This window comes from Neodiprion fabricii, chromosome 7, assembly GCF_021155785.1.
Source record: "Neodiprion fabricii isolate iyNeoFabr1 chromosome 7, iyNeoFabr1.1, whole genome shotgun sequence".
NCBI lineage: Eukaryota > Metazoa > Arthropoda > Insecta > Hymenoptera > Diprionidae > Neodiprion > Neodiprion fabricii.
In genome coordinates this window covers 16537759-16563335 of record NC_060245.1, presented here as the reverse complement: position 1 = coordinate 16563335, position 25577 = coordinate 16537759, and the positions used below count along the sequence as shown (strand labels likewise).

Here is a 25577-nt window from a genome sequence, read left to right as displayed (position 1 = left end):
TGACTTACGTTAGCAAACTTGAACCTGCGCAAATCTTAATCAATATATTGGTAAGCAACTGATTTATATTATGAAAATAATTAGAGCGGAAATGAAATTTTGCGTGGCGTTAATTAAAGTTGATTCGAGTAGCTGAGATCATTAATTAGGTCTTGCGACTTGAATTGCGATAAGATTAAGGTGTTGTGGTTCGGCGGTTTCCTGTTTTTCCCCCACAAAAATCGGATAGCCTAAACCTCCTATCCGCGTGACTATAAGTACCAGTTATCCACTTACTACCGAACTCGTTGAAGCGTTTGTGCAAAAAAGTTCATACTTTTATAAAAAAAATTGGTTTGGTTGATCTCACATCTTCCAAAACCGGATTTATACCCAAGTCTTTTCTTTTTTATTCTTTGAACTCTTGTCAATCCTTGCCCATTGAAATATATCCATCGATCATGTCGATGACTTCGTCTTCTGGTAAGACGGCCAAATCCAATATTGGTGGACACAATGAAGAGTTGCGAAAAAGGTGAGTCACGTTCACTCTGAATAACTGTAACTGACAGCAAAATTCTCAAAGTTTTCGTAGGATGGAAATCACAATTAAAAGTATTATAATTATTCAACAGTCATTCCGCATCTTTTTAATTACAGGAACTCCACCTCGCATGGCCTGCCACTGTGCTTTTCTTCTGATATTATCAATTCTGGGAATGCCTATAACCACTACTCACCGAACAAAATTTTCAAGGTCTCTCAAATTATGCTCCTATTTTTCGACAGTATTATCTGTTGCTGCAACATATATAATTAAGGTCATGTACACGAGTGGATGGCTGAAGAAATGAGGGAATTCTTGAAATTTGTAACAACACAACCTAGTATTCAATTATATGGACTTTTGTTTCATCCAAAGCATGCAGATCAAGCTTCATTTATAGTTTTTTAGAAATAACTCACGATACCTCAGTAACGGCTTAACTAATCAGCTTTAAGTGTGAAAACAGTATTCTTGACAATTTATCCTGGTTCTAACGATGAGTTTTTTTTCAACAAAATGGCGATCGTTTGAAGTCCTATATACTTTTATAGGAATCAAACTTCGATCGAATTGAATAATTGGTTATGGAGTTGTAAATTTCAAAAATTCACTCATGTCTACACATGTACAGATGCATATCCCCTTAGTGAGACAAGTACTATGTTTGACTGAAACTCGTAATCCAATACTTTAATAATGGAGTAGCACAGCCAAGCTGGCTACCCAGGAATTGATAGTAAATGACGGTCACATTTCGTTTTTGATAGTTAGGAGAACTCGGATCTGGTCTCAGACCGAGAGGAGATGTTCAGGATTTTTATCAACTGAAGCAAAAATGGTTAGCAATACGAGCGCGTACGGGAGAATTGTTCGAAGACACGACATTCTCAAAACCGGATTCAGTCTATGCCTGGTACGCGGAAAATAAACTTGTTCAAGGAGTGACGTGGCTACGCCCAAAGGTAAGTATTAACAACTGTCGTGGATAAATGATGTTTGTTAAGCTAAATGATATGTTGCGAACCGTTAAGTATCTCGCTTTTACTTTCAAAATCCCAATCGTTTCCATAATATTCAAGACTCGACCGAATCAGTGGCTGGTATGAATCAAGATGTGTGTATTTTTTCCCAGGATATAGTTGATAATCCAAAACTATTTGTTGACGGAGTTTCACGATTCGATGTTCAGCAAGGGAAGTTTGGTGATTGTTGGCTTCTGTCAAGTATTTCCAATTTAGCGATGCACCGAGATATGTTCCTTCGAGTCGTACCGGAGGATCAAAGCTTTGAAGAAAAAAATTATGCTGGAATATTCCATTTTAGGTAAATTTTGTCTTCCGGTATTGTTCAAACAAAAGATGGTAAGTCTGTTCGAAGATGTGTATCATAAATTGAGTCTACACTTGCAGACTGCACGAAATCAAGCTATCGCTATTATCACAACTCTTTTACTCTAAGTAAAATTTCTAATTGTGGTTTACAGTACACAGTGCGTATAATAATAGGACATTGTGTACCAAGGGGCTAAAGTATTACTTTCAAGGCCAAGGCCTTGAAAGGTCCACCCCTAAGGTTCACACAAGCATACACTTTAGACGCGCCGAAAGGCGAGGAAAACATGGCAGTACGATATAAAGTAGTTTACATAACGCGAGCATGTTTCACGCGTTTTTCCGTACACAAAGTACCTGTTTCTATGACGGACGAATGAGTCTGCGAATGCGCAGGCGCGGAGTACTGAATACACCACTTTTGAGTCCTAGGAGTTCAAAGTGGTCTTTTCTGTACTGTGCGCATGCGCTGTCGCAAACGAATCTGACATCACGCGACCCTAACCTCAATTCCTTGCTTCGCAAAAAGTGCGTTACGTACTCTTGTTACGTAAAGAAGCGTGTGCAGCAAGGAGGCAACGGTTTTTTCGCCCCGCGTATTTGGAATATTCGTCTTCGGCTCACCTGAGACTCCAAACTCACGCTCGGCCCGGAAAGACCTAGTTTACCTCGACCTCGTTACACAGTATACTGTCCATTTTTTTTGCCTGAACTGAAAAATGTAGTTCTGGACACAAAATGAAAATAAGTTTGTTGCTTTAATCAGAAAATCTAGTACATGTTACTATTTTTTTCAAATTATGATTGCTCGGGCGCCATTTTTTTTACGATCCTTGAGATAATTTGATTTTGATGCAACGAGAAATTGATTTTAAGGCCTTGTTCAACGTGATGAACGTAGCTTATTAAATAAACAGGTTTAACTACCTCGCTTTAATCATAAAATTTACACACTAAATAATAACTTGTACCGAAATTTCTTTTGTAATTTCAATAATTTTCAAAAGCATTATTATAAAGATACATATTATTTAACAACTATCATACACAACGGAATTGTTCTCAGTGTAAACTGGCTGTTAATTGTAATCCGTTTACTTAGATTTTGGTACTGCGGAAGATGGGTGGACGTCGTAATAGACGATTTCCTGCCAACGAAAAACGGAAAATTAATATGTGTACAATCGGGTGATCGAAACGAATTCTGGAGCGCATTGCTTGTAAAAGCTTACGCCAAGCTTTATGGTTCGTGGGGTGCTCTGGATGGCGGGTCCTCGACAGAAGCTACGGAAGATCTAACCGGAGGTATATCTACCGCCGAATATAATCTCACTGCAATATTTGACGATATGCTCCAAGACATGGGAAAAAATCATGCACTTATAGGATGTGCGACAGTAAGTAATTATACATTTTTGTTACATCAATAATACGAAAACGTTTCAAGTTTGTTACGAAACATCGTACCGTGTTCGACTATAACAAAAAAAATGAAGAAACAAAGAGTAACGAATCTGGAATTGTTGTCTGAAAAATTCGACACCGTATCGAGTTTCGTTACTCCGCGGTATGTCAAATTACAGTCGAAACGATTGATTTTTCCGAATCGTTAAAAATTCGATAAGCATGCATATACATTTTTCACTTAACTGTAATGAAATTTTATAGTACGCTCGATAATTCACTTCTGGACTCGAAGTTGTTTGTACTGTTTTTAAAAGTAGAATATGAAAAATGATCACGTTTACCTGTTTCAAACATTTTACCGTAGCCAGCGATTGATGCGAACGGCTTGAAGTCAAATCATGCTTACGCTATCACGAAAGTCTTGAAATACAAGGGAGTTCGACTGTTGAGACTAAAAGATCCGTTCGGCGATGAGGTTGAATGGAACGGGCCGTGGAGTGACAAGTAAGGTCATGAAAAACGTGACTGCGTTGAAATAAAAATCGTTCGCCACCAAATATAAACCAGACTGATGATTCTACAGTTCGAAAGAGTGGAAATCTGTTCCTGACATCGTGAAAGAAGAACTCGGTATGAGGATTGGCGCTGACGCTGACGGTGAATTCTGGATGGCTTTCGAAGATTTTCAAAATCATTTCAATTCTGTATCGACTTGTTATTTCAACTCGGGGTCATTGAACAAGGACGGCAAACGTAAATGGAAAATTGGTACTTTTGATGGCGAGTGGGTGCGTGGCGTCACAGCTGGACATAATGGCGGTAAGAAATGGGGTATTTCAAAGGGCTCGATTGACCATTGGGGAGCTTGGCTGAGCAATAGCGATTGCCTATGTAAGGAAATCAAATTAAAGATATATTTTTTTCCACGCTTTTTGCCATGTACACAAATCTATAACATTTTTTTCTTTTAACAAATTCAAATAATATAGAAAAGGTAAACAATATTCGATATACAAGAATTAAAAAACTATTTATACAGTTTTTAATTATCACGAACCGTCAATGATATGGGAACAATGTATATTGTTTTAGGCACTCAATTAACATACATTAATCATGATATTATATTAAATATCACGATTTGGTATACTTGTTGAGATTTCAGTGATCGGGATCCAACCTCACTTCTACCAATATATTTATTATTAACAATACATAACAAAACGGTAAAATTCATTATTATTATTATTATTCATTGAAAAATGTTACGTTAAATCTAAATAGCTGCTATCTTAGATTTTTCATGATAAAATCAAAACATTTTTTTATTAAAAATTATTTTCATTCCGTTTAATTTTTTTTTTTTTAATTAAATTATTTTAGTCAGCCTAGTCGGTAAATGTAATAAACAATTGGAATATAATTTGCAGTGAGACCCGTACAGAATCTACAGTACCGTATAAATTTGGGACAGCCGGATCAGGGAAACGATAAATGTACAGTGATAGTATCATTAATGCAGAAACATCAAAGGGTAAACCGAAAAGTTGTCGCAAGGCTGGATTTTATGTTTCAGATTTATCGTGTAAGTCTTTGGTTCGTACTGTAACAGGAGTATATGATTGAAAGAAATATTAATCAGAACGTTTGGGGTAGGGAAAAAATGAACACAGCAAGAACCAACTTCGTTGTTTAACATTTTTCAACAGATGGACAAACCTCACGAATTACCGAAGCCATTGGACAGTAATTTTTTCGAATCACGGAAAGCGATTGTCATTAGCAACGGCCAACTTTGGGCAGATTCACGAAGTTTCGGCTGCCGGGTAGAATTACCACCTGGAGATTACTGTATCACACCGATTCTTAATTCCGAAGACAAGGAAGCGGAATTCTTGCTTAGAGTCTGTTCTGAATATCTGACTAATATGGAGTAAGTCATGCTTGATTAACATGCAGGGTGTCCTAGAACTAAGTGACCAAACTGATAGGGGTAATAGAGGGGTTCAAGCTGAGTAAATTAACCTGAAGATCGTGTGGTCTCCGAAGTCTTGTTCACGAGATTCGATTGGTTAAAAAATCGTGTCCACTGGTTTTTGTCAACAACAAGACGAATAATATCAAATTTAAGAATTTCACACGAAAGTATTTCCAATATCAAATTTTACTACTAAAACGGAACTTCGGAGACCACCATGTTCTTCAGGTTAATTTACTCAGCTCGATGACCTCTATTACCCCTATCAGTTTGGTCACTTGGTTACGGAGAATCGAGTATATCATACGTATTATTATAGTATATAAGGTCAATAAATGCGATGCATTATATTGAACACATTTACGTTACAGGGAATGGGACGAGCAAATTGGTCTTTGCGTGGAGAACAATGATTCGGTAAAGGAAAATTTTACAGTTATTCGAATTATTACGCGAACAGTTGCAATTCTAGCCAACTTATCAGCTGTGAACGCTTGCGTTGAAGAAATAAGAAAATTATCGTAGAATAACTGCAACCGGATAGGTGATTTAAAATATTAGTAATGAAATCCTTTTTCAAGGTACCTGATTCGTCAAAAGTTCATTCGTCGATGGATTACAACGATAACAAATCAAAATTACAGAATTTTGAAAAATATGCGAATGGTGCGTTGGAGGTTGGCTGGAAAGATTTGGAGAAAGTGTTGCAGGATGACTTTGGTGAAGGTTTGTATTATTTTGTCAATAGAGATGAGATGTATGTTAGACAAAAAAAGATTTCCTTACTTGTCGGTGATTATAGTGTTGTCGAAAAATCATCTAAACTTAATTGTTGAGGGTATTGTGTATTCTTCACGGAAATACATTTCGATCTGAACCGCAGACTTCGTTAGGGTAAAAAAATAATAATAAGCAATAATAAAGTATTCCGATGAGTCTGCCAAAATTTATAGAGTACGAAGTACGTAATGTTGAATGTTTTCAATCCATTGTACTGAACATATTAGTTATGTCAGGGTAGCAGCAAAGATGAATTGGCGCTTAAAATTTTCTTTCATTTGAACCAACTGATGATGTATAATGTAAATATACCGACCTGCGTAATAACATTATTGAGTAAATTTGTATTGAACGAAGATTTCAGAGAGTATCAGTGTCGCAGCATGGTGAGTATGCTGGATAAGCTGGATTCCGGTAAAATTGGATTCAGAGAGTACTTAGGACTTTGGAATGATATTGGAAAGTGGAGGGTGAGAATTTCTCTTCTACGAATACACGATTCCGTGATTTATTTAAATTTTATTATTGGAACAACCGTTTGATCCATAGACAATATTCAACAAATACGACAAAAACGGGCATGGTCACTTTGAGACGTTCGAATTGAGAAGGGCTGTGAAAAGTGCCGGATACAATTTGAATAATTACACGCTGAAGAAGCTCGTGCGTCTTTACGAAAGCAATGTTGGTAAAATCACGTTCCAGGATTACGTCATGTGCGCATTACAAATGAAGACGATGATTGGTAAGCGTATTTGATTATACTTGCATATTGGTTGAGACCCGATTGTTTTGCTTTGATCTCACTAAGAACTTGGATTTACAGATTCACCCGGAAAAAATCTGGAAGGAACGAGCACCAAATCAGCTACGTTTGGACTTTGTTCTATTTAATGCTATGAATTAAAAGGTTTCACAGTTTTATAACGATTATCTAACTTGTAATTTCCATAAGCTTCTATAAGAAAGAAATGTTATTACATTTAATAAAATGATAACGATCAACGAGTGTTTCGTGTGTGAAGATAAACAACCAGAATGATTAAAATCGGTTAACGACTGTAAAATTAACGAGCCCCGATTGCTTTTACGACATAAGGCATATAATTCAAAGTCATCTTGAAAGTTTGATCAATAGGTTTATTTTCATATTAGTTCTGTTTGATTGTTTATCGAATCTCGAGACAAAGTCCCCTCGGTTACGCGTTATGCATCGGACATCGTAATTACGCGTTGAGCAGGCTTTGATTAGTAAGTAAATTAACAAGGAAAGAGAAAGCAGCGCTGACAAAAATATCTCTTTGATAAAGTTGATGAAATTTCTTTACACAGCTGTCGTCACTTTTTCAGAGATTATTGGAGATATTTAAGGCATTCCTGATAGAGCACGAGCTAATAATGTTAATACCATTCAAATATTATCGTGCACACGACAATAAAATCACTGCAATCTATCAGCATTACCAAACTTTGTCTAATTTCCACGTTAATGATTGCGAACCAAAGTTATATAACAATGATGAAACGTTGCTTGAGCAAAATTGGAATAATCGGAAACATTTGGGAATTTCATTTTGAGAATCTATCGGGTAATCGACCTGTCACTCCAAGATGTTGATAGAACACGATGTTCGAAGAAGACATTCCTTGGTTTCTATTGCCGTTGTACGTTCCTTCAAGCTTTTAATTCACGCTGGGACACTGAGACGTCCAGCTTCTTTTTTTGCAGTTTTTTATTTATTAGACTACATTTTTGGGAGCGACTGCTCAGTTTTTTGATTCAACCTGTTCCCTGAAATATTTTTAAGTCTGAAGAAAATATAAAATTTATTTATTTACTTATTCCAAAAATAGTACATGTAACCAAATGATCGAAATTCATTTGTTCTTTTTTTTTTGGATAAATTTTTCCTTTTGTTATAGCATCGTTATGAGGCCCATTTTCGTTTGTAGAAGCCCGATTCTCATCCCTGAAAAATATAAGTTGGCATTTGAACCGTAGTCAATCGGTAGGTGATTTGAAATTACGAAGACACCTGACCTATACAATATCTAGGTCCCTCGCCAAAAGGTAGATAAGCGTAACGGTGCCTCTTATTATTATATATTATATATTATATATTATATATTCTCTTCGTTGAATCGCTCTGGGTCAAACTTTTCTGGATCAGGGTATATATCGGGATCCCGATGAATCCCCAGCACCGGAATGACTATTGATGTACCAGTTGGAACAAAAAAGTCGGTTCCTGGTACCTCAACTTTCTGGTTGCACTCTCTGTTGAGAATTGGAACGGAGGGATATTTTCTCAGTATTTCTGTAAAGATGAGGAAAGCCACGAAAATATTCGATTGCACATCCGTCTACCTAAATGTTACTAGAGTGGCTGCAGTAATTTGTTTTCATTAATAATTTATACTGACCAGATAATACTTTGTGAAGATAAGACATGTCGTCGATGCTTTCGTAAGTCAAACCTGACAAATCATCAAAGTTTCGAATGGTCCGAAATCTGACGCTCATAATTCCGAAAGTGTGTGAATAAGAAAATTAAAAAATCTGAAACACCGTAAATCTGAATAATCGAAGAATTTCAGTTCCGTGAATTTTTGGCTTGGTGAAATTTCACCACTTTCATATTTCTTTGTTTTGGATTTTCGATATTTTTACGTCCGGAATCCTGGTCATTCCGATTTTCGGTTTTTCTGATTTTTTACACCCACTTGTTGAATAAATTACGCTGTGTGAGTATATTTTGACTTTTGGAATTTTAATTTATTGTTACTTTATTTTTCGTAATTCTTTTCTATCGAAACTTTACATTTTAAAGCTTTTCTCTATCGTAACTTAAATTTTCGAAACTGAGCAATCGGATTTCCAACCATTCGAAACTTTGTTGTTTCGTAAAAGTTTGATTTGTTTATTTCAAGCTTCGACACCAAATACCTTTCGAAGAATTCGGAACTTTGACCCCGCCCCGCATTATAATAGGCAATGATTGTACAAAATTCAAAACAAAGCCAATTTGTGATCCATTCTATAATCTAAAGCAAGAAAACCCTTAATGCATCATAACAATATGTGCAGCATATAACAGTGTCATCATAAAACAAATCTGTACGGAGATAATGAACTTGCTTTGCGTCCCAAATAATCGTAATACGAGGCGATATTGTAAGCTCGTGATCCACTGAATGATTTATAGTCATTTTAACTTATTTTTACATGTACCTGTATACTTTATGCAATTGGAATAATTGTTATAAGCTCTTGATACTCAGTTTGTACTGGATATCAATCCAAAGCTTATTGAATATAATAGACTGAAGCGAAAATGCAGAATTGTGAAAAATTGACATGCCTCTAGTGTGCGAAATCCGGAAAAGTTCTTCACTTAACACTTGTGGAGACTGGCTAATTTTTGAGACATTAACGATTTTCAAGTCGTCAACACTACTAGTTGAATATATTTTTGCAGACTTCATAAGAACCCTTCGCTTTTTTCATGCGGGCTGGAGACTGTTAATAACAGAGATACTATTATTTTTTTTTTCAATTTTTTTACTTCTCACTTTTTATATTAAAATTTTAGTGTTTTTCTTCAAAGTTTGAATTATATTTTTTTGATAAGTTACTGGTGAGACAATAAGCAGTAAACAATTTTACTACCAATATTTGTTAAAACCGATAGATTAATTATCCACGAATATTATGTGAAATATATAAAGGCAATATGTGAAAATTCAAGCATCAAGCATTTTTTTCAAATTCAATCGTTTACCATTTGGTACTGTACATTGAAGCCAAGTAGTATCAGATTAGTTACAAGTTGAACACTTTTGTATTACGCTAAAATGTTTGTTAATCTTTACTATCTCGGATGTGAATTGTGTTTTGAAAGGGGTCCTTTTAAATAATCGATTAAAAGATATTTTACTGTGACCAACTTCGTCAAATTAATTCTAATATATATATGTATATTATTACATCTAGGGGGAAATCTGGGGAGATTTTACTTCCTTCACGGTTCGTTTTTGCTGTTGTAGCGTGGCGCTACTGGCTGTCACAGCATGCAAGGTCCCTAGATTAGGAAGGTCAAGACACGCTTGTTCCAGTTTTTCTGACTATAACATGGGCAAAAATGTTCTATGCGCGTTCGCCCAAAAAATATCAAACTTACATTACCGCATTAACTAGTTTTGACCAATCTTGCTCAATTTTTTGAGGTTAAGCATTAACGAGTTGCGCCCTTAGTATCCTGACGTGCACGAAATAAATAGAACCACGTATATATTTTGAGGTTAATCATTGTGACAGGTCTGGAATTAGAACCACACCGGGTGCTTTCTATTTAGAGCACAGTGTGACAAATTTCTATTGTAAGCGGCCAATCCGGGCAAAGAAATAGACCAGAAATGTTTACACTGTGTCATATTGTGCTCTAAATGGAAAGCATCGATTGTCATACGAAACTTTTGGCGCATTCCCACTAATGTGTGACCGTGCACAGCATCATTGCGCTGGCCGTGAAAATTCAGCCTAAGAGTAGGGCACTGCCATTACCTCCACGCTTTCAGCGCCCTGCGAGATACGTCAACATAGCTAGCCGGCCTTAGAAATTTTTCGTCAAAGGTTCGAAGCATCGAAGCACTGCGCGATTCAGGGATCCAGCAGAGATCCGGCGAATTGTCAGTGCATCAAAGAAACAGTATCTGGGAGTCCCCGTGTTTTATTCTCCGGTACCACTTCCCAAATCGTAAGGAAACGCTTTCCAACAATTGAATTGTACAACTGTTCTCAGTAATATATCGTGTACTTGAAAATTTCTTCTCATTGAAGTGATCAAAATATTTTTGTATTTCTGTATGGTTTTACTAGTTGTTTTGCAACACGAAAATCTAACCTAACCTGTAACGTCGATTCGACTATATTTGTTTTCAAATCTTCAATGCTTTTTGGTTGTTTGTCTCAACAGAAAAGAGGTAAACTGAGGTTTTAATAATAATTTAAGGTTTTGTATTAGCAAAATCATAATCAATAACTAAACTACCGGTTTATAACAGTAGTCGCTACTTCCTAAGGTAAGTAACATGAAAAATAAAAAGTCTGATGTTTCCAGCAGATTTTGCTAATTAATCTTTTACCAATGCCACCCATTAATTTACGTCTTAGACTCGTAACAACATTGAATTGTAATTAATCTAAAATCTAAAATATTTCTGTTTCCTTAGCATCATGGTACAGCCAATCGAAGAATTTTCAGCCAGGCCATATCAGATTGATCTGTATGAGAGAGCCGTCCAGTATAACAGTATCATATACTTGCCAACAGGGGCAGGAAAGACATACATTGCTGTCATGATCATAAAAAAATTAAGCGGCGATGTGATCAAGTAATCATTTATTCATTGTATTTTATAACTCCTCTTCCGCCATCCAGTTCTTATTCTAGACTAGTCAGTCCTGGTCAGAACCCATTTTTAATAATACAAGTTTCAACTCATTCTTAAATATAAGTCACATTATGACATGTACTTTCATAGTTTCAATTCTACTTGTCAATGGATTATTGTAAATATATTAGTTTACAAGTCACCGGTCTAACTTTATAAACAACTGATCCTGCTTTTTGCACAAATCTCTGATTATTCACAGAGTTTAGCATGAGCGTTTGGTGATGAAATCAATCCATTAATATTTTCCAATGTAATTCACTCATATCTTATGTATTTTTTTTCTGTCATTTATTGATTTACTTATTAATTCATTTTCTAGGGCTGAAGCTTACTAATAATTCAACGATTGTTTGCTTTTTTCTTAGGCCTTACAGTGTCGGGGGTAAAAGAACAATTTTTGCAGTGAATACTGTTGCTCTGGCCGATCAGCAATTAAGATACTTACAAAGACATACTCATTTAAATTGTAGCAGTTACACAGGCGAAATGCAGGTTGATTATTGGAGCAGAGATAAATGGTTACAAGAATTGGAGGACAATCAGGTATTAGTCAATATAAATATTATCTATATTTCCTGAAACTTTGTAATACCAGTAGTGTAGATAAAGTATTTCAATTGCCATCAATTGATGGCAAACAAACTTTTGTCATCATTTTCAATGAATACCGCAATAATTAGACAATTCAATTTCTAACCAGCATTCAGGTATTTTCTTTCATTTTCGCGATTATTTGCAACACATGGACAACAATAAAGTTCAAATATATGTACAATGAAGCTCAAACTTTTTTTTTCTTTAAGAAATTATCTGTTTAAAGAACATTTAATCACTATTTTAATGTCTGCAATAGTTTTGAGAGTTATCACAGTTAGTCATTCCAAGGTGGTTTTTATCTCAATTTCCTTAATGCAAAGGACCCTGCAATCGTTTAAATTCAAGATAATTTTGTGCACATACTAATATGTCGTTATCTCAAATTATTATATCAATATTGATGTTGAAATATACCTGCTACTAACTGATTTCCAGGTCCTCGTTATGACTTCCCAAATATTCCTTGATATATTGAATCATGGCTATATATCATTGAGCCAAGTAAATCTCATGATTTTTGATGAGTGTCACCGAGCTGTGAACGACCATCCGATGCGTTTGATAATGCAGCGTTTTAAGGATTGCCCAAAGGACCAGCAACCAAGAGTCTTGGGCCTAACAGCGACTCTTCTGAACGGCAATATCAAAGTTGCAAAGCTTGACGAGACGATAACAGTAAGTTAACAGAATTATTTATATAAACCTACTCTGTGGATTTCTAGTTTTATTTTATGCTTCATGTTTTATAAATGTATTTTCAAAGGATTTAGAAACTACGTTTCATGGAAAAATTATCGCTGTTGAATCATTGATTGGCGTTAGAGGCTATGCTACGAACCCTATAGAATCCATAGTCAGATTCAGTCCACCGTTAAGGCTGACAGTACTAGAATCGACAATGGCACGATTGATACAAGCCAGGGAGATCCTGAAAGTAGTAGAAATAAAGATTGATCATGAGATGATTAACAAAAGTGATAATGTTTTCAAACCTAAGAGCAAATCGAACAAATTTCAAAACGTTTTGAGTGATCTGGAAGAACACGTGAAACTGATGGGTAAAAAAGTCTTATAGTTTTTTAAAGCTATCTTTCACGTCTATTGCTCTATTCTAAACCCTTACGTCCTTATCACACTCACCAATGCACATTGAATTTATTTCAGGTATATATGGTGGAAGTAAAGCAGCGCTGTTACATACCATACAACTTGAGTACATAAAAAAATCTATTAATAATCAGGTATGTATTAGCGATCGAATAGATAATTAGTGAATATAATTAAATGTATTTACTACTGACAGTGAGTTGTTTCAAACAGTTGAAAAGCGGGAAATTTTACTGAATTTATAACTCAAGGATATTAATTTCAGGAAACTGTTTTTGTGATTGATTACCTGATAACAGTTTTGACCAGTATAAGGAAAATAGTTGAGGATGAAATGGAAGGTTACGAACCCAATGAGCAGATAATGAAGTGGGTGATAAAGCTATTTACAAGGCGAAGGCATAATGTCAGTTACAAACTTTGTTTATATTTATGCAAAATAATAGGCTTACATAACAGTATTAGGTGTTAAAATATGAATGAAAATTTTCAAGACATTCCAAAGTTTACCAAAGAGGCTATAAATAATTAAACACCTAAAAAATTGACCAATTTTTGGTATTTAGATGTCGATAACCCATTATTCAATTTGATTTGGATTTGTTTTATTCAAAAGTATATTCGAATCCAGCTTCATTTGGGTATTTTTTTTTTTTTTTCCATCAGAATCAATTGGTAGGAAACCTTTGTATTAACTAACGACTACCATTTCATTCGGTAGCATATTTTGTATTGTCTACAATATCTCTAAAAGGGATTTACCTCAAATTTGAAAACAGTATTTTCAGCTAGTCTAATGTCTTTGCCATCGTCCCATTTTTCTTTAACCATATCTTTTGTTGTTAACTAATTTAAAAAACTGGATATTTTTATTTTTTTTTTGTTTTATCAAAAATCAAATTTCGAATTCAAACGGTCGCCATTTTATTGAAAAAAACGAAGACCATCGAATCTTGGCAAACAAAATAAACTATCCAAGAATACTGTCTCCAAATTTGAAGTAAATCATTTGAACCATTCTTTTATATATTATGGGCACTGCAAAACATGTCACTGAGCGTAATGGTAGACTCTGATTGTCAATTCAATGCTTCTTATTAATTGATTCTTATAACAAAAATGTAAGCGAAGCACAGGCTACATGTATTTGAAGAAAATACACCCCGATTGAATTGAATTATTGGTTGTGAATTTATGCAGCTTTTCAGATGTCTACTGCTATATAACCCATTAATTCTACAGTTTACATTGTTAATTCAGTACTGCAATTGTCAAAAAAAATTAGTAAAATTGATAAGTCTGACATTACGCTCTTCTCTTAGAATTCTATTTCGTACTTTTGATAGTAATATTCAAAACCGTAATTATTCATCACAACCTTTACGAATCTTATAGATTTTCATCTGATCAAGTTCTGAAATTGTTCAAAGTTTTCCTGGATTTCAATAGGGAAAAGTTGGATTCGCAAAGATTTTGTTGCCTTGTTTTTGTCCAACGACGATTTACAGCCAAAGTGTTGTACCATGTATTAAGGGTAAATATGCTGATTTGTTTTCTATTTTAAACAGCAATCAGTGATTGTGCAGAATAGAACATTTTTTAACGTGTTTCACAATATTCGTTTCAGAATTTGCACAATACAAACGAGAATTACAAATTTTTACTTGCTGAATTTATGGTCGGGTTTTCAGCTAATCCATACGATAGCGCCAGAGAATCTCTCTGTCAGAGGAAATGGAATAAAGAAGTTTTACACAAGTCAGTGAAATGATTAAGTCCAGTATGATTATCCAACATTTGCATGATCCAGTTCAACTCACATGCTGCCATGTAAATTCATTCGAAGTTCGTGTCGTATTCAAATGAATCGAACGCTAAATTTTTGTAAACAAAAATAATGTAACACGCGTGAAAGTGAATGCAATATTGAAACAAATTTAATAATTTTCAAGATTAAAAAATGGTCAAGCAAACTGCATCATAGCGACAGACGTAATAGAAGAGGGAGTCGATGTTCCAGACTGCACTCTGGTTGTTCGATACAATTTGCCAATGGACATTAGATCATACATACAAAGTAAAGGGCGAGCACGTCATGCAACGAGTAAATATATCATATTAGTTCCCAGCAATGACGGTCAATTTGCACCGAAATATGCCAACTTCAAATTAATTGAACAGAAGTTGGAACAGGTATGTATGAACTTTGTGCAAATTATAATTAGTGTAATAATCATCTCAATTTTCATTGTCAGTTCCTAATTGGCAAATCGCAATTCCGTACTGAACCAACTCCCGAAACATTGGACCAAGAATTATATACTAATGAAATAGAACCTTATGCCGTCACAAATACTAATAATGAAATTAGTGTTGTCACTGGAACAAGCGCAATAAGTTTAGTGAATCGCTATTGCTCTACATTGGGGAATTCACACTTCGTTTCTCTAACTCCAACGTGGAAATTAAGCAAACTGTGTTCAGATACTGGCGATCTAAAATTCCAGGTATTTTATGGTATACACAATGGAGCAATTTCTTATGGCCAATACTTTTATTAATTAATCTGTATGACTCTGCAGGTCAGTTTACAAGTGCCGATATTATCTCCTTTGAAACAAATAATTCTCGGAGATCCTATGCCGAGTATAAAGCTCGCTAAACGCTCGGCTGCCTTGAATTGCTGTAAAGAATTGCACCGTATCGGTGAATTAACGGACAACTTATTGCCTGTGACAGTTGATCTGATTTTAGAAGACGTTGACTATTTGTTTCCGCTATGGATAGATGAAGAAAAAACACCATTATCACAGCCAGGAACGGAAGCCAGGAAACGGCTACATGAACTCGTAGTATGTAAAAATGTTACAGCACTGAAAAACTTTTATCGTTCGAGCCAGCAAAGGCAAGAAATCTACTTGTGCGCTTGACTTGAAAAATTTATTTACAGTATCCCGAATGTCTCTTCTCTGCTTTTCCCATGCCTGACCAGGACTTGTATCTTCACATATTGAATATCAAACCAATTTATAGTGTGCCTCAGGATAATCGGCGCTTAGTATTTTACAACATTTTATCAGACTGTACTGGATATGCTATTTTATCAACAAAGAGAATGCCGCAGGTATGCACAAATTTAATTGGCAAAAACTACAAGATTTTAAGTGAAAAAATTTTCGCCACAGCTTTCAGCGTTTTCGATATTTCTCAATGTTGGGGAGGTGAATGTCAACGTTGAAGTTAATCACACCAAACTGCAATTGACTGCCGACGAAATAGGAAAGCTCAGATGTTTTCACACAATGATTTTTACAGAAGTAATGCCAATTATCAAGCCCTTCATGGTGTTCGACAAAGACAACTTAGACAACAGTTTCTTGATTGTACCAGGTAATACGATTTTTAGTTTTCTTTGATTAGAACGCACGACTCAAAACTTAATCACTTCTCTGATCTATGCTTGGCTTTTACTGTTTTTAGTTGACCATAAATGGGAGATAAACTGGGAAACTGTTGTGTCCAACCACAAAATAGAGCCCATAAAGCCGGAGAAACCAATCTGTGTCAGAAACTTAGACTATGAACTTGCTTTAGTCAGGCCAAGCTATAGATCAGCAAATGTATACATAGTTACCCAAATTTGTGAAGATAGATTCGCTGAGTCGAGTTTTCCCACACTTGACTATTACTCATATGTGCACTATTTTAAAAGCAAGCACGATCTTCTTATTGAAGAAGGGCGACAGCCTCTGCTTGAAGTTAAAGCCATTTCGACAAAATTAAATTGTATCAGACCACGGTGAGTTATTATTCTACTTGCGTAAAATCGTTATATTGAATTCTAAGATCAACACATTTGGATCTTTACTTCAAAAAGGGGATCAAGTGCTGGATTAAGTAAACGAAAGCGAGCTGATTTGTCTGAAGATTTCGAAGAACATTTGGTACCAGAGTTGTGCGTCAGATTTGAGTTCTCTTCTTTATATTGGCTCAAGGCGACCACACTGCCGTCCATTATTCATAGGATTTCACAATTGTTGATTGCTGACCAACTACGAGTAACCATTGAAGCTGATGTCAAGTTGGGGTTGGCCAAGTCGGATGCTAGACAAAAATGGAAGGATTTCAGAGTCTCAGAGAACACAGTAAACATTGCAGATAATGAACCTTCGCTTGATACGTCCTCTGATGATTTGTTACCCGAAACTGTGCAATCAAGGCCTGAATTAACAGGACCTGAATTTGATGGTAAGAATAATTTTCACGGTGCGGTGAGTAAGTAGAAAATCAATAAACACAGGTCTTATATGAAAAGAAGCACTTGAATCCTTATCCAATTGTACGATGTATGGATTTTTTTTTTTTATTAGTGTTGGATTCAGAGTCAAAACTGTACTCATGGACCAAGAGCCAGGAGCCTCAAGATATTGAGCGAAATATTGACGAGATTCAATTAATTGACATAGATTACTACGAACGTTTCATGTCCTCTTCTTCTCAAGAAGATAGTGATATTCTGGTAAAGATATGGGATAAAGTATCACTTCACTGATTGTATCACATAATTATTACATGAATCATATCTGCTTCTAGAGAAACAATATCAAAGCTCGAAATCATATGAGTAAACCAGACGTACAAGTACCAAAAATAAAATTACTCTACCAAACTACACAAAATGGTCCTGATCAAGTCTCTATAATGGAAGTGAGTGTTCACACTTAAAAAGTAATATACATATATATGTATAAATATTAGGGTGCTTTTTTTTGAGACTATTTTTTTGGGACTATTTTTTTTTCGCTTCCGACCTGAAATGTTGGAAATGCTTATTTTGGGGGAATTTTTTTTTAAGCATTTCCAACAAAATTTCAGGTCGGGAGCGAAAAATAAATAGTCCCCACAAAAAAAGTAACCCAATAAATATACGATTAATACAGAAGCCTGATGAAAGTTTTCTATGAATTTCACAGGCATTGACTGCTAAAATGTCGCATGACGTGATGAATTTAGAAATTCTTGAAACGCTTGGAGATTCATTTCTAAAATTTTTTACGTCATTGTTTTTGACGGACACGTTTCCCACTTTTCCGGAGGGTCATCTCACTTCGATTAAAGGAAAAATAATTGGTAATCGTAATCTTTATTACGCTGGTTTCAACAAAAAATTACCTGGCATGATCAAGGTTGAGGAATTTACACCCACAAGCAATTTTATTGCGCCGGCTTATTCAGTACACAGAAAATTACAGGGGATACTGTTGCGTGCAGAGGTATGCAAATTATTTTCTAAACATTCATTACAGAATTCTTTTCAATGTGCTTTATCATCATACCCATTTATTTAAAGTGCACTAAATTTTTCAAATTGTTCGCACACACTATGTGGCAAAAATTTAGGGAGAAGTGACAGTTTTGATCGGAGTATTAGAGAAAAGATTATAAATCATAACATTGAAATTCACTGACTTAAATTGATTACCATTCTGTTTAAAATTTTTGCTTAGGTATCGCCAAACATTTTATACAATTTGAGGATATCGAAAGAAGAACAATTGTCTGGGTATCTAAATAGTAACACTATCGAGGAGATTCAAGATAAAGTATGTGGATGGGAAGGTGGAGACGCTCAATCTGGTTTAGAACATTTTTTGTGCGTTCAAACCGTGTCTGACAAAACAGTTGCGGATTGTGTGGAGGCCCTTATCGGAGTATACTTGCAGGTAGCGTTTTACAATTTTTCTTCAACTTGAATAAAAGTATAACATCTCGATGGAAATAGTGAAAAATTTTATGAGATGAGATTTATGAAATTTTCGTAAGTTCATGAGATTAGTATTAACAGTCATGAAATGTTAAAAAATTGTCAACTTTACAACTTATGCATGCAATTTAATACTTGAGCTTGCTCTACCTTAGCTAACAAATGACTCAGGGCACGCGAGATTTAAAAGTTTAATTTACAGAGCACAGGCATCGAGGGTGCTGCAAAACTTCTACAATGGTTCCAAATTATACCATGCGAAATTCCTGTTGAAAGCATATTAGGCGGAGAGCCCAAGAACCCACTTATCGGCGATGGGAACCCCAATATGCATATGGCATGGGCAAGCACACTTGAAGAAAGAATAGGATACAAATTTCAAAATCGAGGCTTTCTATTGCAGGTAATGAATTGATTTTGATATTTCTTTCTTAATCTTGATAACCACATACAAAATTTCTTGTAAATATTAAATTTTTTTTGTTCCATTTATTACGATTTGTAATAAACAATTTATCTCACAATCCAATTTGTTCCACAATCTCAAATTTGTATAATTTTTACAGGCCTTTAGTCATTCGTCTTATTCACCCAATGTTATAACAGCCTCTTATGAGAGGCTAGAATTTTTGGGCGATGCAATATTAGGTGAGAAAAATAATGTTCTATCACATGGTAATTTCATTGATTAAACAAAATTTTGAATTAAAGTCGTACTGATTTTTTAAGTTTTTATTATAAATCTTTTTTTTTTTTTTTAATGGTGTGCTACTGAATTTTTCTCTTTCCATTTGTAGATTTCCTCATCACTGCTTACATTTTCGAAAATTTTGACAATCTGTCACCTGGGCAACTTACGGATCTCAGATCAGCACTGGTTAACAACATCACTTTTGCTTGTCTAGCGGTTCGATACGGATTACATACATATCTTTTGGCGTATTCTCCGCTGCTTATTGATATGGTCGACAAATTTGTCGCATTTCAAGAACAGAGAGAGCATGCAATAGATGATGAGGTATTCATCGTGAATTATTTGTTAATTGGTGATGTCTGCATGATTGCGTTATCGGCTTCCCGAATTTATAAATTTTTCGACTATTTGGAAATTATTATTTTTTCAATCTATTTCTGTAATATCAAATTTTCAGTTAATAGCAATGAAAAACTGGCGGTAAAAGTGTTATATTATTGATCAGTTTCTACTGTATAATGCTATTGATATTTATAAATCAAGGTATAGTATAACCTGGTTAGAACTAATAGTAACTTGGATTATAAATTGTTATTCAAAGATCAAACTTCTGTGGAAACTTTTTTTTATTGTGTCATTTAACGTTTAATGCGTGTATATTTTTACAGCTATTGTACGTTTTATTGGAAGAAACTAGACACAGTATGGCCGAATTTGTTAGCGTACCCAAAGTTTTGGGTGATATTTTTGAGGCATTGGCTGGAGCCATTTACCTAGACAGTGGTAAATCGTTGACGAAAGTTTGGGAAATATTTTATGCCTTAATGCACCGCGAAATTGGTGCGTAGCAAAAAATTGCTGCTTCAATTTGAAACAAGTTAGTTACTAAAAATAAAGTACCATTGATAAACATTGAAATAAAATTTCTTTACAGATATATTCAGTAAAAATGTTCCAAAGCAACCTGTTCGAATGTTATATGAGACACAAGGTGCTCACCCGAAATTTTTGTAAGTATGATTGCATTAATATTGTGCATTCACATGCATTGAATCTTTTAATTTATCTTAAAATAATGCTATTCTCAGCCCTGCAATTGCCCTTGATAATAAGGATACGATTATGGTACCACTTGAGATAACAATTTGTAGTAATAAAAAGAAAATTATTCATGGATTTGGGAGTAATACAAAAGAAGCTAAATGTGCAGCTGCCAAACAAGCTTTGAAGGAGCTGAGACGCAGGTAATGAATAGTGATGCGGAACAACATGCGTTATTTGAAGCCGTTTTCAACCCCTTTTTACTTTTATTTATTCAGGAATATGTAGTGTGCATGTAGATTGCTTATCCGCATGCTTCCCATGTAACATTTCGTGCATGAATATATAGAAGACGAAAGAAATGAAGTATAAGAATGGAGAGAAAAACATAACAGAAATAAGAAATTACCTCCAAAAACAGGTAGGACCAAGTGTGCCTATGCAACGGTATTATGGATCTATTACGAATCGAAATATCTATGTACTTTGAAAGCTTCGCTAATTATAAATACATAGACACTAACGAAGTGGGGCATCTTAAATAATCTTAGATAAAAATCAAATAATAACGATTATGGATTTTATAATTTTATTTGTAACTTCCAAGATTTTCCAAATATTTTCCTAAAAAGATCAACGATACTAACTCAGATTTATTAAAAATTTACTAGGTAATTAGAGAATCAATCGCAATAAATGAAAACGCAAAGCATGACCTATTAAATTGTGCAATTTTTTACGTTTTATATACAGAATTTTTTTATTACTAAATGGGTATTGTGTGAGGATAATGTTTTTTGTTCGAACTTTTGTTATTTATGTTCAGCTCGACGATACCCGCTTGAATTTATAGCTTAACGAACCCATAAGTTTTTAGATTTTTTTTTACAACATGTAACAGTGCAAGCCGTTTCAAGGTTACTATGCGACTATGCTTAACATTTGGTTTTATAGTATACTACAGACATGGGTGCTATTGAGAATTCAAATTTTATTAGATTTATTTAGCTTTGTAATGATCGTTTTATATACGAAACTTAACCAATGAACTTTATATATTTAAATTTCAATTACATAGAGAGTATCGTACTTCAAATTCAAAAATAGATTTATTTTACGATATTTTCAATTAATTGTTTGAATTTATTTCTAAACAGCTTTATGTTTGGACAAACTAAATAAACAAATGTATGTTTCAAAATCATGTATTTAGATAACTAAGACAGTTTTTTTTTTACTTTCAACTATAGTTTCAAGAAAAACTGATGTAAGTTGTTATGTCGATCTTCCATCGATATCAAACCTACAAATTATTGGAAACAAGAACTCCAAATCGAAAAAATTCAAACATGTATGTTTACTTGTTGAATCTTTGTGTAATAACAACTGAAACTTCTGTGGAACAAAATAATTTTTTTTATTGTTTTCAACTGTACAGTTGAAGTAACTTAAAAAAATTTAAACTGTAAAAATCATACATCTTCAAGATATTAATGAAGTTGGTTAGTTATCTATTCATTCTATTAGCCTAACACAGATATTTATTTCCTACGATTACATTGTAGGCATTCCAGTATTGAATTACGTCTATATCCAGAGTAACGATCGGCTTTTGTATGTACACATGCAGACTAGTTGTTAGTGACCGATGATTTGAAATCACAATTTCATTGGCTCATAATTTTCGAGGTGAAAGTTATTTTGTGGGTAATTTTTACTTCAAAATGAAAATGCCTATAAATTTATTCAACGCCTTTTTACCACACTTATCTTTCACCCAGAATTATGATGAATGACTGGGGCTTTAAATGTGATCCAGAAATATATTATTGTCAAATTTTTGTATTGAATGAATTAAAGAGTAAAATTGATATCAGTTATACAAAAATAACCCGAGTTAGGAATAAGTAATTTCTTCCTTCCCGTAGTGGGTTCCTCAATTTCAAAGACCCAAACGGAATTGTCCGCAACAGGTAAAGTGAAACTAAACATTTGTAAATGGTCCTAGTCTCATTTCCCAACATTGTAAAGACACAATTCATCCTGCACCATATCAATTTTCATTGCCTCGTTTTTTTAGCGATGGTTTATCGAAAACTTGTTTCATTCCAGCAGCTTGGTTATTGTGGAATTTTAAGTTTTGAGCGGTCTCAGAAATCCATGGTGAATCAAACTGCGTTGTGTCTTGATCTACCAAATGTGTGTACTTGGTTCTACCGCTACGCCCAAAGTTTTTCACTTGCATTACTTTCGGCAATATAGTTTTGTCGAAATGATCTTCCAACGTTGCACCAGAGAAATCTCGTTTGAAAATTGTATCGTCTTTGTCCAAATAGAATGCACCGCGATGGTAGTACTTCTGCAAAAACTTGTACTTTCCTTTCGCTGCTTTGTTCGTTACCAATTTTGGGTTTAGACGCAGTTCCTGACGACGCTCTTCTTCTGTCATATTGCGAAGTCGCTCTATCTCCAACCGTTCCTTTTCCAATCTGTTGGATAGAAAAATAAAGGGTTGAGTTGGATTACAGTGGTAGTCATGAGACTGAAATTTGTAACAATAATGTCGCGATGCATATTTAAGGAAAATATCCCAACTTTGGGACTGTCAGAAATTCAGTGAACCGTAATGAGGTGAAACATTCTTGTATTTCACGAAAACTTCTTTAGTCATCTAAACATTACAAAATAGTACTTCTTTATCAATATTTCGACGCGTTAATGTTACTAAATTCAACCTTATTGGTAGTTAGACTTTTTTGAAAACCCAGGCATTTTTATGTTCCGTTTGTTCGAAATTTTTAGCAGTATGGTTTTTTCAGTTTCAAATTAAACGAATTCCCAAAGATATCTTTAAAAGAATGATTTGAGTGGAAAATATTCTTGAGTTTACGTACTGTTCTCGTTCCTCTCTGTCTCGTTTTATTCTCTTCAACTCGCGTAGTTTCCATGCCTCATATTCCACTTCGTCGTTCTCATCGTCGGTGCAAACATCGTTTATGTTTCCTTCCTGATCTACTATAGTCTTGCCAGTTTGGGTTTCTTTTCGTATAGCGTCTTCTACCATCTAAAAATAACCAAAATCAACATCAGCCGAAAGATTCACAATTGTCAAAGTGTGTAGTCTAGTTTAGCTCGATTGTTTAATATCTACTTGGACGAAAAGTTGGTAAGTGAAGCTTGTCGTTAGTGAACAAGAAAGAAATCGCAACATATAAAGTTTCTCTTTCCTTAATACATTGATAAGGGGTGAAAACATGTTTAGAAAGGATGAATATCAGTTTCCAAAAGGATTACCCTCAATGTCTGCCTTTTTCTTTCCTCTGCCATTTTCTTGGCTTCTATTTCGGCCTGCTTTTGTTTCATAGCTTCCTTCTCTTTTTCCATAACAGTGATCCTATCCTTTTTCCGGACGAAAACAGGTTTCAATCTCGGTCCAGTTTCTTCCTCAGAATCGGTGTATTCTTCATATTCTGAGCTATCTTCGGAGCTGTTGGTTCGGAGCTTCTCCTCATCTTCTTCATGAAACATTTCCTGGTCAGCTTCTTTCTTAGATAAAACTCGCTGTTTCAACGCGTCTCGACGTCTTTCAATTTCAGAATCGGACAAATCTTCATCCTCCGAGGAATCTGAGCTCTCCAATTTTATCCTTTCGCGCGTTCGCTCAGGCTCAGTCTCCAATACCTCAGGTTCGTGAATGTGTCGATGCCTTTCAACACGAATTTCTGTATCGACCTCCTTGTGCTTCTCGATTCTAGTTAAACGCCTCAGCCTAGGATCATCCTCGTCCCTCAGTTTACCGTGTGACGGAACAGGGATATCAGTTACAGTCTCTGATTCCTCGAGAGGTTTGAGTGTTCGCTTTTCCATGAAATCTTCATCCTCGGACTCTTCATCCGAACTCGCCATAGGCGCATAATCGGGACGTTTACCGGACACATAACGATGGACCTTAACCTTTTTCATCGACAATTCGCCTGAAAATATTGAACGAAAATTGAATGCATATCTTCAATTGTACAAAACTTTATGCCTAAATTTCATAATAAAGTAAGCTTTAAAACGTATGCAACTTCTTGGGAGTACAGTAAACAGGTGTCTCACATAATAAATCAGCTCACCTTTGTCATTTTTAACGGGCACTGCACCCGCGGTACTTTGTATGCCCATGGGTGCTGGTGCCAACGAGTTATTAGTCACAAAATAATCCATCATTGTATAGAAATTGTTTGTTTAACCGGTCATCTAGAAATGCTGTCGTATGATCGCAATTCACAGCAGCTCACGGTGTGCGAGTCAATAACATGGACTTGACTTCACGCCCTACTCATCTCTGCTTCAACCAGCTTCAACAACAAAACGCCATTTTACCAGCCTTGTCATTTGGTTCAGCTGTTGGTTGGTAACCTTGTGATATCCAGATCTCATCGCTGGTGGTTCGTTTTGATGTTGACAGCACTGGCAGATTTTTCTATCTCTTTTGCACTAATGTTTTTATAATTAGTGAATTCTGTATCACTTGCAGGGAATGTTCAGTGCTCATAGGATATGTTTGGAATCGGATCAAATACACCCAGCAACGTGCCCAGTCCAATATCAGTTGTGCCGTTACCATTGTTACCGACAGAGGAGATAATTCGCTGATCAATCGACTATTGTAGGTAAGCAATTCATCTGATCAACATTTCTCATGCACCATCGACCGATATTTGGTAAATCATTTGAATAAGCAATGAATAAAATTCAGTGTTATCAAACATCCAATGCATCGGACACGTTTCGAGAATTCGAATACATATTAGAAGGCTCATTTTGACACAAATTGTGTGAGAAACATCGAAGTAAACAAATCTTCTATGGCTCTATTGAACACAAGAAATTCAGCGACTACCAATAGA

At 35.1% G+C, this 25577-nt stretch overlaps 3 protein-coding genes across 7 annotated transcripts; 2 read left to right on the top strand and 1 right to left on the bottom strand.

The window, feature by feature from the left end:
* The first annotated feature begins 302 nt into the window (after window positions 1-302).
* Window positions 303-7027, top strand: LOC124186426 (calpain-A-like). Its single transcript, XM_046578156.1, has 14 exons — window positions 303-514; window positions 640-736; window positions 1294-1488; window positions 1659-1849; window positions 2960-3254; window positions 3629-3768; window positions 3848-4155; window positions 4695-4849; window positions 4974-5197; window positions 5614-5659; window positions 5824-5968; window positions 6380-6492; window positions 6572-6767; window positions 6849-7027. Exons 1-14 carry the CDS (start codon window positions 441-443, stop codon window positions 6914-6916), a joined length of 2247 nt encoding a protein of 748 aa, XP_046434112.1. The 5' UTR covers window positions 303-440; the 3' UTR covers window positions 6917-7027.
* Window positions 7028-10527: 3500 nt separating this feature from the next.
* LOC124186424 (endoribonuclease Dicer) lies at window positions 10528-22393 on the top strand. 5 transcript variants are annotated; one of them, XM_046578145.1, is made up of 27 exons: window positions 10528-10762; window positions 11255-11416; window positions 11845-12022; window positions 12512-12751; window positions 12840-13134; window positions 13241-13317; window positions 13449-13552; window positions 14579-14717; window positions 14811-14941; window positions 15136-15376; window positions 15439-15690; window positions 15766-16035; window positions 16134-16307; window positions 16369-16573; window positions 16664-16982; window positions 17061-17431; window positions 17554-17702; window positions 17777-17890; window positions 18157-18456; window positions 18691-18906; window positions 19150-19350; window positions 19514-19595; window positions 19745-19965; window positions 20310-20481; window positions 20576-20651; window positions 20730-20885; window positions 20961-22393. In XM_046578145.1, the coding sequence occupies exons 2-27, from the start codon at window positions 11259-11261 to the stop codon at window positions 20968-20970; spliced, it is 4851 nt and encodes a 1616-aa protein (XP_046434101.1). In that variant the 5' UTR covers window positions 10528-10762; window positions 11255-11258; the 3' UTR covers window positions 20971-22393. The 5 variants fall into 5 exon arrangements, with proteins under 5 accessions (XP_046434101.1, XP_046434102.1, XP_046434098.1 ...); XM_046578146.1 differs by having other exon boundaries at window positions 10528-10779; window positions 14633-14717; XM_046578142.1 differs by having other exon boundaries at window positions 10528-10779.
* On the bottom strand, window positions 22079-25065 carry LOC124186427 (microfibrillar-associated protein 1). Its single transcript, XM_046578157.1, has 4 exons — window positions 24801-25065; window positions 23977-24656; window positions 23577-23746; window positions 22079-23171 (listed from the first exon to the last, which is right to left on the bottom strand). Exons 1-4 carry the CDS (start codon window positions 24892-24894, stop codon window positions 22736-22738), a joined length of 1380 nt encoding a protein of 459 aa, XP_046434113.1. The 5' UTR covers window positions 24895-25065; the 3' UTR covers window positions 22079-22735.
* Window positions 25066-25577: the final 512 nt, after the last annotated feature.

Coding starts and splice junctions, on each gene's coding strand:
- LOC124186426 (XM_046578156.1), top strand. CDS start 441: ATGTCGATGACTTCGTCTTCTGGTAAGACGGCCAAATCCAATATTGGT. Junction 3,255..3,628: donor CACTTATAGGATGTGCGACA/GTAAGTAATTAT, acceptor ATTTTACCGTAG/CCAGCGATTGATGCGAACGG. Junction 5,660..5,823: donor GCGTGGAGAACAATGATTCG/GTAAAGGAAAAT, acceptor TCCTTTTTCAAG/GTACCTGATTCGTCAAAAGT.
- LOC124186424 (XM_046578145.1), top strand. CDS start 11,259: ATGGTACAGCCAATCGAAGAATTTTCAGCCAGGCCATATCAGATTGAT. Junction 20,482..20,575: donor CTTAATGCACCGCGAAATTG/GTGCGTAGCAAA, acceptor ATTTCTTTACAG/ATATATTCAGTAAAAATGTT. Junction 20,652..20,729: donor GGTGCTCACCCGAAATTTTT/GTAAGTATGATT, acceptor TGCTATTCTCAG/CCCTGCAATTGCCCTTGATA.
- LOC124186427 (XM_046578157.1), bottom strand. CDS start 24,894: ATGATGGATTATTTTGTGACTAATAACTCGTTGGCACCAGCACCCATG. Junction 23,747..23,976: donor GAAAAAGGCAGACATTGAGG/GTAATCCTTTTG, acceptor GGTTATTTTTAG/ATGGTAGAAGACGCTATACG. Junction 23,172..23,576: donor GACAGAGAGGAACGAGAACA/GTACGTAAACTC, acceptor TCTATCCAACAG/ATTGGAAAAGGAACGGTTGG.